Genomic DNA, 13,281 nt, shown 5'->3' on the forward strand with positions numbered 1-13,281 from the left:
TGCTCTGTGTTAAATGTATATTGCAGGGTTTGGTTTATGTATCAGATCTGTGTCTATGTGGTTGGCTCTTACGTGTTTCCCAGTGAGGGAATTGCACATGTGCTGTGCATGTATGTATGTATGTCTGTCTGTCAGAGATGTGTTAATCCTAACGTGAGCATGATTATGAAGCAACAGGGAGTTGTACAGCAAGAGAATGCAGAAATAGGGGTTATATTGTGGATATTATTGGGGGGCTCCACTTGAGAAGGCATGGAGAGAGGGGGAACAGAGGGTGATGGACAGCAGGCACATGACAGCGATGGCAATGCAGACCCGGACATGGCTAATGTGTGGGTAGACCAGCAGCTGTGTTCCCACCACAGCTATATTCCGGTGTGTCCTACATGATGTGCGCTGTTGCGTCCCTGGGTTTGTGGTGCGCTTGTCTCAGTGGTGACTGCCTCGCTAGTGCATGTATCTAGATGTGTGAAACACGTCTCTGATGCAGTGTTGTATCTCGCTGTGTCAGGGTTGCGCATTCAGGATTGTGGGCCTCATAGTTGTCGGTGTGGCATTTCTACCCCAGCCCGGTGTGTGATGTGTGCCATTTGCATATGTGGAAAGAACAAGCCAATCACAGACAGCGGTGCTTAGAGCTTTATTCTTCATATCCATCTGTGTATTCAGTTCACACAATGATTGTCCTTCAACACAACACAACACAACCCCTCATAAAACAGATACAAGGGGAATACGATATACAAGAGTGTGACAATAGATATTGTAAAGCAGTGAAACAAAGCCTTCATAGGCAGAAAGGATGCCTGGTTCAGGGGATCCGGCAATCCCCCACAAACTGTGTCCCCCACCGGAGGGATCCTATGTAATGTAGACATTCTGCAGCACACGCTCCCGTCATGAAATAACCCCCACACTCGTATCCCACCCAGGCCAGGTGCCCTTCTCTTCATACGTTCCCATACACCCATGAACACATGTAGGTCACCCATGCAAAACAAAAACATCCTTCTCTCCATCAATAGTGCAACACAGCCCCCACCCCACACACATGTGTACCACGCCCATGACCTATATCCTCTCAACATCTGTAAAGTTCTGCACCCTGTCCTTGGCATATATCCTCTTCATTGGCACAGCTATCCCCAAATGCTGGGCAAAACCTACATCCTGCTGGGCAAACGTACAACAAAGCACGCCCACGATTTCTAAGGGTGGGGTAACCTACCATTCCACTTCCAATACTGATATATCTTTGGGCAAGTGCTCGATAGCCATTGGCTTTCATTTTGGCATTGTGGTTTGGAGAGATGAAGTGCATGTCAACTTTATTACTGGGTATTTTATGTGTGTGGCACATGATCCATGATCCCTGTTCACCTACTCGCTACTTCTCGCTCTGTAGAGTGTACATGTACTTCGAGTGCACACCCTTGTGTGGGTTGGAATAACTTGGTGACCCTCTAATCCACCGCGATGTCCGGAGAACTACGAGAAACCGGTCTGTGGCATTCTGCAGGGCAATTCCCAGGCTGGATTTGCCACAGCACTCCCAACCATCTGCGTAGCTACTCCGCTTCCCCCTTCCGTGTGCCCCCCTTCCCTAGGTACAGGGACCAAATTCCTCCTGTGGCACACAGTGTTTCCCTTGCTTCGTCACCCGTGCCACTGCATACCATTCCTATCCACTCCTTCGTACCTTGTGTGCCCTGATTTGCACCGATTGACCTCAACCCACCCCGAAACCTTTTACAATGATCGCCTGAATCAGTACAGGTGCCTCTGCCAGTCCTGTACTCCGCCCTGCTCCACTGGACCAGGTAGCCGTATGCCATGCAGCTCCCTCCTTCCCTTGCCCTCATCGCTACTGGAATACCAGTATCCTGTTCCATATTCTCCTTCCTCCGTATGGGTATCCCTCTGCCTGGTATAACCCCTAATTCCTTGGCCCGCTTTCCACTGGGCTTGCCCCCCTACCCCTCACTATTGGTAACGGTGCCCCCCACACCTTGTATCCCCATCAACTTCATTTTCACTTTTGCCCCCTACACTCTGAATGCCCTTTACACAGCTCTATGCCGTTGGCAAACAGCCCTTTATGTTCTGTACCCTTGCCTCATTCATTCGATTAGGCAATCCCATTGCCCTCTAGATATCCCTCCTCCATCAAACCTGATGCCCCTCCAAGCCATGGTCTAGATTGCAACCTGAGACTATCCAGGTGTTCTGGACTACGACGCCTATGACCCTGCCCCACTCACTATACTGGTAGGGGCTGAGGGGAGTTCCAATACAGCTGGAGAGCCAAAGGTTGCAGAGCCCTGGTCTAGATCATGGTTCTCAAAGTCTGGTTCCCGAGAGCCCCAACTATCCCGGGCTTTCAGGCCAACCACTTGCTAACTCCCATTTACATTTAGTGCATTCAAATGTACTTTGGGTGGATGTTCTGGAATCATTGACTGGATTTAGTTCATGAGTATCGGTAGGGGTCAAGTCCTAAGTGGGGGGACTCATTAACATACCAATTGAATGTGGTGTCACCGGAAATTTGCATATCAAGGTGCCCTCTGAAAAAGGTGGGGCGGGGAGGGCTACGCCCTCCCGCGTCTACCCTCGAATTGAGCTCTGAGGATCGGACATGCAGACCACGGCACTATGTCTAGCATCTTTACATGTAGGCATGTAGGCCACCACATCAGTAAATCCCTAAACCGGCATCACCCATCCCAGTCCGGAGAGACATATGTGCCTCATTGGTCACATGTATATTCTAAGCGTCTATGTGTACACTGATATATTTGTAATGCCTTAATGTACAAAACATGTTTTTCTAAGTGCCCAAATGTACAAATACATATATAACGAATTGTTTGCGTACACACAGACACATCTCAAAGTGCCCAAATGTACAAAGACATGGATTTCTAAGTGCCTGGGTGTGCAAAGGCATGTTTATATATGCCCAAGTGCATGCTTATATATATATATATATATATAAGTGCTTTTATGTACAATAACATATGTCCAAATGCCTTCATGGAGACATGTCCAGGCTTCTGCTGCTGGTGAGGAACCTGATGCATGTAATGCGATACCTGAGATCATGAAGAGGAAGGAACAGTAATACTGTCTGGTAATGCAGCATGCATGCCTGAGAAGTTCCTCCGCGTAAAAGACGGACTGACAGGGAGGAGCAGGAAAGAGAAAAGGGACAAGCAGAGAGGAAGGCTTATGGAGGAGAGCAGAGAAGATATAACAAATGTAGGAGGGTGGACATGCAAGAGGAAGCTACAGATAAAGTCTCCAAGACGAGGGAGCGAAGAAAGGCGAGAGGCGTTTAGGAGACTTCGAGGCAGGCCAAAAATGGTGAGCTCTTTAATGGTTTGAGAGTATAGTTTTGGAGAGTGCTGCGCCATGTTTTATATGTACCTGGGCAGCAAAGCATCCATACCAACTGCACCCTTGGCCAGGTTCCATGAAAGTGGTCAGTGAATGCGTTCCATCAATAGAACCCAGGTGTGGGGGCAATGCCCTCAGACCCCGAACCACAAGAGGGTGAGGTTCTATAATCTCACTCATTCTGAAGTGCCTCGTTTGGCCCCTTTCCCCTACTGCCTCATAGAGAAGGCTATCTTCTGCACCTCAGGAAACATTGAGGCACAGGATTCTCTGCGTGCAACGTTTTGTGCCTGAACATGAGAATCCTCGATTATGGTCCTCGCTCTCCAACCACCATCCTATAGACCCCTGGTCTACACACGCAATGTAGCGTCCTGCTCGGCAGTTAGAGAGATGTGCGGATAGTGAAAAGTTCCCACTACACCTCGCTAGACACATAAACAAGCCAGCCTTGAAGAACCTCCACCAAAAAAGGAAGTCTGCAGAGGTTACCCTGGTAGGATCCTTCCCAATGCCTTGACAGACACCACAGACAGCGAGACAGACAATGTTTGGAGACGGCTCCCAGAGATACGTGTAACTCCTCCACCCTGCGCTTGGATTATCACTGCATGAACGGTGTTGCTGGATACACAGATCCTCCCTTTGATTGGCTGCTTTGTGGTTTGGCATCCTGATCCATTTTGGCCAGAGCAAAGGTTGGTCAACTCTGGGATGTGCCAGAACAGACACGATTAATGAATTGACACACCCTTGTGCCATTGAAGGTGAGGTATCACCTCCTGTCACTCCCCCATGGCTTTGGGATCTGCAACCAGAGAACACATGTTGACCCCTGAGATCCTGTTATGCTCCCTACAACTGCTTCTTTTCCCAGAAATCTCTATGCTTAAGATTCCCCTTGCCCTCTCAAGACCTCTTTCAGCCTTCAGAATGCTGTCCCTGGGGTATCCTCACTCTACCAGTTCTTGCTCCCTGTGACTGCTACCCCTGCCCTTTACTATTTTCCACTCTCTTGAGACCACTGTCCAGCTTCCTAAGATGGTCTATAATGTCTTGATAACCGATGTTAGCCTAAAGTCGCCATTTCAAGCTGGAGAATGCGGGACCACCAGCAATAGTGACAACGCATCGGTCCTGAGAATAATTCTAGCTGTTGGCACAGCAATCAAAAATACCCTGGTAATTATACCCATAATGAGGCTACACAGTAAACAAGTAACATCGCATTGCACAAACACTCACTGACAGGAAAACCATACCAAATGGGTCACAAAACTCCTAAGCAAAACTCGTTAAAAAAACACCCGCATACAGATAGCACGCCACACCGAGTGACACTCTTGACACAGCCAAGCACCGAAATCTAAAGAATCCCCAGAGATCCTGGTCTATAATAATGAAAGGAACACAGGATGTGTTCCAACCACCTCCAGCGTAATTGTGACCACATCGGGGTCCCTCTGCCTTCAGAAAATCGTGTCCTTTGAACATGGGTACCACACCTGTATTGGTGGTCAAATGTCTAGCGCGGAAATTGGACTCCATGCTCTCATTAACTTCACAGATATCATATGTAGACCAAGCAGGATTCTTCCAAAGTAAACTCCTCTTTAAATGAAATATATCTCTGAGAACACTCAAATGATGGTCGTGAGTAGCCTAGTATCATCTCAGTTAGATCAATGAAATGCAATCTATTTCAAGCGACTGGATGCGTAACGACAAAGACGGCAAAAGTCCTCGATATAGTGCCCAACTGCTCTCGAAACTGGGACCACGGGATCATATATCCCATGCCTTTTGGTGACTTCGACGCCAGCCAGTGAAAAAAAGAATCCAGCATGGCTCATTATGCCTACATCTGCAAGCCTTGTAAGGAAATCAACCCTCTTTTCCTAAAAAAAAACATGTACATTTATTCAATCTCCTACGTTCATACTTCATAGTTTTGGAGGAAGTATGTTTTCTCATCAAGCAGGGCTGGGAGATTTCTTGGCAGGCGGCATTAGGTCGACTTCTCACCGTCTTAATTCCATTAAAAAAGGAAAGCATGGCTTCAACCAAACTAGGCAACTAAAAAGCAGACGGGTGATGTAAACATTTGTGGTTCCTCCCACTTCATTGCCACCAGCATTAAGATGCTGAAAGGTGACAGTTTGCATTTTATAAATGTAGAAAAATAGAAAATGTTTTTAAGGCCAAAGTTATGAAAGAACAAATGACAGGGGAAGTCCTCCGTGTTAATAGGGCACAGGTGCGATTACAAAATATTTCAAGCAGGAATGGCAGAGGGCTTCCCTGAAAACAGGAACCCAGGTTTAAATGCCACGTTTAGCACTGTCAGAGCTTAGTTTAGGAATATTTGGCAATGAAGATAATGATGCTTTAGCTATGGTGGCACTTGGTGACAATGAAGATGGCTTAGAAGTAGATTGTTTGGTGAGGATGTTGAGGGTTTCGCTGTAGGTTCTTTGGTGATGATGCTGTCCGGGATCTAGCGGCAGGCCCTTGTGATAATTCACCTCTTTGGTGAGGATGGTGAGAGTTTCGCTGTTGGATAATTTGGTGATGAAGTCGGTGATTTACCTCTAGCAGTATTTGAAGACGATGGTGATAATTTAGGTAGGGTCATTTGGCAATAATATTGATGGTTTTGCTGTTGGATTCTTTGGTGAGAAGAGTGATGGTTTTGCTGCAGAAGTAATTTTGAGATGATGGAGATGGTTTAAATTCCGGTATCTTGCAGGACAATGCTGATGGTTTCAATGTGGGACTCTGGGGAACACATTTATGTATTTACTGTCAGGCGCTTTGGTGGAAGTGTTGATAGTTTAGCTACAAGACACTTTGGTGAAGAAGATGAAGGTATCGCTGGAAGACACTGTGGTGGAGGTATGGACAGTCACACAGGCAGACACCTTGGTGTGTTGTCGATGGCATATCTGTGAGCGTCCATTGAAGCTTAATGGATTTTCTTAACAATCCCTGGTGAAGAGTTTAATGGTTTCCATCCCCATTTTACTTTTTGGTAAAATATAAATTCATACTGATGGCGATAGTTTTGCTACCTTTTATTTTTGCTTTTGCTACTTCAGGTTTTCCTTTTTCCTTGCTAATCATTCCATCTCTCTATCCACTTGCTTCCCCGTCTTTCCTACACCCCTACCCGGATTCAAACGTACATTTATTGTGATCAAAGAACATGAATGTATAAGGTGTGTGTTTATCCCTCTGTATGTTACCAATGATCACAAACTTTTTGTTTTTCTGTTTTTGATTCATACTACTGTTTTTGGGTTACATATACTGCAAGTCTGGGGTGGTCACCACCAGGCAACAGCCATTTTTTAACTTCTGCTTGTGCAACCCAATACAGATTTGTTTGATTTTACATAGACTCTGTTTTTTTCCTTTGGTGTCCTCTCTGTTTTGTCAAGAGAGTTAGATGTGATGTACATTAATGCATTGATTGCAACAATGGTGGATTGGCAAGAAGAGGTTACGGAATAATACTAACCCATTTGCTTCAAAACCCATGGCACAGCAACACTCCATTTTCTATGATTGATAGTTTTGCTACCTGGCACTAGTGGCAAAGTTAATGTCTAAGCGGCCACGTTTTTATTTGCGTGTTGGTATCATTTTGCTGTCAGACTCGTTGACAGTGTGGATGGACTTGCCATAGTACTAATGGTTGACCGTACAGGTGGTTTAGACTTTACAAATCTTGAGCGATAACAGTGATCTCTGGCAACGATATTAAACGGTTTCTCTGTACACCTCTGGTAACGTCGCCTGTGGTTTCACTGGAAAACCATTTGGCAACAATAACAGTACTTTGACTGTAGCACTTTTGGATTGCGATGTTGACGAATTCGCGGTAGGGGCATTTATTGAATATATTGCTAATTTTCCGTGCTCAGACCCTTTGCTAAGAATGATGATGACTTAGCCATAAGACACTTTGGTGAGAATGTTCTTGGTTTAAATGAAGGACGCAGTTGTGAATATTTTCCTGCGTTTCCTGCCAAGCTCTTCTGACGGCGCTGATTGTTTAGTTGTGGCACTCTTTGAGGTCATTTTTGATAGCTTTGCTGTAGGATTCTTTGGCAACAATAGTAATGGGTTCACAAAAAAAACCTTGTGAACCTTTGGATGGATAAGACATTGAACTCTTTGGCGATGATCTGTTCGATGCAGGACTCTTTATAGGCAGTGTTTATGGGTGAGCCGTAGGACTCGGTCCAAAGCCACCGATATTGATGGAAGTCTCTTTGGCCGTGATAAACGACATGCCACACAGAGAGTCTTACCAATGGTAAGAATTTAGCTTCCAGTCTCTGGCAAAAATGTGAGACTCTAGCTGTGGAACTCTGCTGGCGATTGAGATTTCTTTTGCTTTGAACTCTTTTGATATCGACATTGATATGTGACTGACTGTAGAAGTAGTCACAGTGTTGACGGCTTAGCTCTACAGAAGGAGTACAGCATTCGTGCCTGAGAAAAGATTTGTTGTGGGTGAGATGGTCGCCAGACCTCGCATGATGCTGTAGATTTTGTGAGCGATTTGTATGAGAGAGAACACAGAACCTTTTGTGGATTTTCAACTGCCAAAAATGTGCAAAAAGGAAAGGTAGATGCGGACAGTCAGAGTAATTTCTCGTTTAGATCATGATTTGGTCAACGAGTGTGGCACCAGAGGGCGGTAGAACCCTCGGTGATGGTGGCTGTGGTGCAGACCAAGTGTTGAAGAAACAACGTGGCAGAAGAGCACTTAATGATTTGTTCTCATGGTTTTAGCCCACGAGATAAAAACGCAGGTGTTAGAAGAAGGATTTTTTAAGGCTGGTGTTAATGGCTTTACCCATGGGTTTAAAAAGCTGAGCTGGCAGTAGGCTACAGTAACACCTGTAAAATGAAAAATGGCAAAAGCGGTTCTTAAGGCTTACAACAGAGATCAGAGATGAAGAGGTTGAGGTTGCAGGAGGAAACCGAAGACTGTCGTTGAGTTAAACGAAACCAAGGCAGAAGGACCCTTGAACGCAGGTGTTCGTTAATCAGTCAATAAGCATAACAAGGCCAGTGGCATAAGGAATGCTCAATGCTGGTTCTTATCCCTCAGCCAAAGACCTCGAGAAAACCAGACAGGCAGGAGGTCGCTGGTGTGGGTGCTTAAGGCTTAGCAGATATCGTTGCCGAGGCAGGGCTGGTAGCAGGTAGCGTCGGTGCTGGTGTGTATAGCTTAGCAGATATGTTGGATGAAGCTGGGCGTCAGCAGGTCTTTGGTGGTGCTGGTGGCTGTGATCTGCTGGATCACTCCTAAAACAGCGGTGGGCGGGACTTCAGAACACTGGTGATGAGGGATCAGCCAAACAGTTTAATAAAGCAGGGGTGGCAGTACGGTTTCTCGGTCTGCTCTTTGAACGTCCCTTTGTTGAGCTGCTTGAGACAGAAGGCACATACAAAATGCTCCGGGTGGAACTTCTTGCCCATGGCCGTGATGCAGCGACCGGTGATTGGCTTCTCGCAGCCGGAGCAGAGGGAACCCCGGTTCTTGTGGTAATGGATCTCACAAAATGGCTGGCCTTCATGCTCGAAGAAGCTTCCATTCACAAAAGGGGTGTAGCATTCCTGGAAAAGGGAGAGAGAGGTTAATGGCTGCTCATCTAATGATGATGGCATCTAATGCTCAGAAACCTGCACAGGGCGCTCAGTTAAGGGACAGAAAGAGCGTATAGACTACGGGAGCCACATAGGGGTTTCCCACTCAGAGGACTTGGCGGAAAGGTGCCCACCTCACGACTCCGCGCCTATGATAATGAATGTGCATGAAATGGTTCAATATGAAATCTAAGGCACATTACCACCACCGACTACACGTCTGCCCCAGACAGACTGCCACCATGTACATGAAAGCCACCGCTGGGTATGGGCTGCGCAAAAGCAAATCGCAGGCGAGAAAAATAACACCACACAGGGATATGAGACCGCACACAGAAATCAGGGTTCAAAAGTAGCTCGGTGTGTTATGCATTCGCCAGGGAAGAAGCTGAATACAGCCACGTGTGTTCCACTGTAACCCAGAGAAGCAGCTCAGGGATTCTGGGTGCTCTGCTCGCCTGACAGTGAAGTGATAAGCTCAGGGTTGAGTTCAGGGGTAGCCCATCACCCATTGATGGGGGATCAAGGATAGCTCTGTGTGTTACTCCACTGCCGAGGGAAGAATCTCTCGCTGGGTGTGATACTCTCAGGCCAGTGAAGGACATCATGGACTTCTCTGTGTCTCTGTGGACTTCTCTGTGCACTACATTCACGTTCAGGGTATGTATGATCCATTAACATTACACTATATGATGCTTGATTGCCAGGCTGAAGGCACACCATGCGGCTATATCGGCACACGCCAAGCTTCCAGTCTCATCTGGCCCCTGTACACCATTCTATATGCTTCAGGGTCTCTGAATGAACTGGGATGGCCAGACTAGATATAGTCCCCTACAGATCATTCCATATGTGCCAAGGTTTGCAGTGGTGGCAATGATATGAACCCGTTCCCCTCCAGTGGGTCTGTGATCACTCACTCTGCAGACAAAGCACTCGGGGTGCCAGAGGGCGTTCAGGGCAGAGATGTAGTTCTCCAGGATGGCCTGAGCGCAGCCGTGGCAGCGCGTGGCGAAGAGCTCGTGGAAGTCTTGCCGGCAGTACTGCTTCCCGTCCTTCTCGTGGAATCCTGGAAGACATCAGCAGGGTGGGCTCAACGATAAGCAGTGTGCAGGCTTGCCTCCCACTTCTCCCACCCCCAGCGATTGCGGTCAGATGTGTGACCCCTCCCCCTTACTACTCTGCATGGCGCAGTCTGACCAGTCACTGTAAAGGCCCTACACTCACCTTTTAGTCCTCACAGCTTTCACCAGTCCCACCCTGTAGGATGCAATCTGACCTTTCACCTCTTGCTCCTTCAAGGAGCAGCCTGGCCTTTCACCTCTCACACTCTCTAAACTACAGGAAGGAGTCGAGCCTTTCACATATCACATTCTTCTCTGCTGAGGCGGTGTAACCTTCCACTTCTTCCCCCTTCAGGGGTCAATCTGACCGTCACATCCCACATACTGCAGGTGGATGTCTGGCCTTTCACCTTCCTCACCGTTTGTCCTACAGAGGGCAGCATGACTGTTTAACCCTCACACACTAATCCTTGTGCAGGAGGGCCTTATAATTCACAAGGAGGCACATCTTGGTAGCGGCGTGAAGTAAGAAACATGCAAGGCTGTTGCGCATGTCTCTTAACGGCTCACCCCATTTTCCTGCGTTTGTATGGCAGAGAGGAGGGGGCAGAATGCACCTTGCATTTCCTCTGCGCCCTTCCTCTCCGTTGTACAAATGTTCCCAGCACTTGAACTGGCATGGATTTTCATGCCACCACAAATGCTATGAATCCCTACGCGCCAGCAAAAAGCAAGAGGAGCCCGTAGCGATTCATTGTAAATGCTGCCTGCCATGCACACATGGCAGGCAGCATGTACTCAATTTGCATGGTGGAGAGCAAAAGGGCAGGGCAAAAGGCGGCATACATACTTGTATGTAGCCTTTTGCCCTGCACCTTTCCACTCCGCCAGGCAAATGACCACAATTCAGGAGCGGGGACCCACCTACATGTATGGCCCTTATTACGAGGTTGGTGGTTAACATCCGGTGCGACCGACTGGTTGCTGCCAACCTCGTAACACTGTTTCTGCCACCTGACATCCCGGTGCCTAGGGATATTATGAGTGGCGGCGGAATGGGATGTCAGGCGGTGGAAAAGGTTAAGTCCCCATTCCCGTGGAGTCCTATAGGACTAAAGCACCAGCACTGTTAGTAACGGTGCCAGTGCTTGAGTGAAAACCATGCCGGTAGGGTCCGGTGCACCCGGCAGGTCAGACCTGTTGGGAGTTCCGTGCCCCTGCCGGCATGCTTGTAGTCTGGCAGTCTGGAAAGGGTGCAGGTACATTGCTACCACACCCTTATTTCCGAACTGTCAGTTTTGTAATGAGGCCCAATGTCTACAAGTAACAGGTCCCCGCTGCCGAATTACACGTCTCAATAAAATGAGCTCCTACAGGAACTCTTCCGCTGCAGGAAGAAGTGTGACTTTTCACCTTTCGCACCTATCATCATCATATGGGGTAAGCTGGACTTTCAACTGTCTCCACATGGAAGGGACAGCTTGGTCTTTCACCTTTCACCCCTTGCAAAGGCCCTTCTGACCTTACACCTCTCCCACCGTTTGACCGCAGAGGGCAATCCTATGTTTCCCGTCTCCCTTTCTTCCACTCTGCCCTGCCCCAAAGGAGGCCATGGGTCTCTCAGTGGCACGTTATCAACTTTACCCGCCTTTCTTTCTGCCACATCCTCACACCTTCTTCAATAGCCACGCGCCAATATACCCTCACCACCACCAACTCACCCACTCATGTCGTTAAAGGGTGTAGTGGACTAAACCCGCTCCCTGACCCTACCTTCTTCCCCAAAGGGCCGTCCACATTTCACACAGCAGAAGTGTTCCGGGTGCCAGTTCTTGTCCAGAGCCGTCACCATTTTCTGAAAGAATTAAGAGGAACATTAATGAAAAATACATCAAATGCAAGAACGGATGACCTGGCAATAGCAATAATGTAAAACAGCATTGCACACAAGACAGCTTTCACAAAGCAGTATCATAAAGCTGGAACGCTGTCCAATACATATGAAAGAATAGGGTAAAGGGTGGCGTAGGACCTGTCAGATCCATAGGACCTGGCACTTCACTCTGTCACATGCATTGGCCTTGGAGAGGGTCAAGGACCGTTACCGGCCCTACATGCCCCCAACAAGGAGTTAACAGCTATTCGGACCCTGGGCACCGTCCAGGTACAAAACGTTTTTATGTAGACGGACAACATGCGTTTTGCACAATCCCAATCCCAATTACCAGAAAAAAAAGGAAATATGGCCGCTGACATAGTAAATAGAAACGGTCAGAGTCCCTTTTCTATTTCTAGGATGTTCGAGGACGGGACTGAGCACTAGGACCAGCCCAGAAAGTTCTTGCCCAGCAGATAAGAGGGTAGGCAGATGGGAATGGAGTAGAGGTGCGGGATGTTCTGGGGGTGGCAGGGAGGGTTAAGGCCTAGGGATCCAACAGGAAGGATCTCCCTGTTGCCTCCCCACAGTGAAGGTGGAGAAGCGCCTCGCATGGCTGAGAAATCACGGGCATACACTGGCAGTTCACGCGCACGTTTCCAGCCTCCAAAATGGCTGGCTGAATGCCTTTCCCTGGGTGCAAATAGTCAATATTTTACCCCTCTCTGTGGTTCCTCCTTCCATACTCCCATTTTCTCAGAAAGCATCTATAAGTGAGTTTTTTAAATATCCAAATCGAGGGGGAGCCACCAGGGAGGGGGGTGGGGGGGGGGGGGCGCAGAGGGTTCTACGTGATTTCATCGCTGCACTTTTCATTGCAGGGTTTTTTTGGGGGGCGGGGGGTAACCCCTCCAAACCCCCCTTTTTTTCTTCTTTTGTTTACATCCCGAACACCCAAACCCATTTTTTTTTAAATTTACCCCCCCAAAAAATGTGATTGTTTTTTTTTGCGGAAAAAAAAAAAATCGCAGCAAAAAACCCTGCGATGAAAAGTGCGGCGATGAAATGACGGTATACCACGCAGAGATGATCTAATGTATCTCTGTCGGTCTCCTCCGCTGGGTTGGTCTAACAGGAACTGAGCCCACCCTAACCCCCCAGAAGAGAAGATCTGACCCCTCCAGGAGTGGCCCGACCTCTTGGAGCACCGAGGGAGCCAGGTCCAGCATGGCTTAGAACCGTAGATCCAGCTTAGTAAAAATAGGGCTTCAGTTCCTG

General features: G+C 47.9%; 1 protein-coding gene across 1 annotated transcript in view; it reads right to left on the minus strand.

The window, feature by feature from the left end:
* Positions 1-627: 627 nt before the first annotated feature.
* TGFB1I1 (transforming growth factor beta 1 induced transcript 1) overlaps positions 628-13,281 on the minus strand; it is a 196,467-nt gene continuing 183,813 nt past the window's right edge. The window contains exons 9-11 of the mRNA XM_069651591.1: positions 11,901-11,982; positions 9,984-10,132; positions 628-9,033 (exon numbers count right to left, since the gene is read on the minus strand). Of these exons, the coding sequence (XP_069507692.1) occupies positions 8,767-9,033; positions 9,984-10,132; positions 11,901-11,982 (498 nt within the window). The 3' untranslated portion in view covers positions 628-8,766. The remainder of the gene's footprint in view (positions 9,034-9,983; positions 10,133-11,900; positions 11,983-13,281) is intronic.

This window comes from Ambystoma mexicanum, chromosome 3p, assembly GCF_040938575.1.
Source record: "Ambystoma mexicanum isolate Mex_15411 chromosome 3p, UKY_AmexF1_1, whole genome shotgun sequence".
NCBI lineage: Eukaryota > Metazoa > Chordata > Amphibia > Caudata > Ambystomatidae > Ambystoma > Ambystoma mexicanum.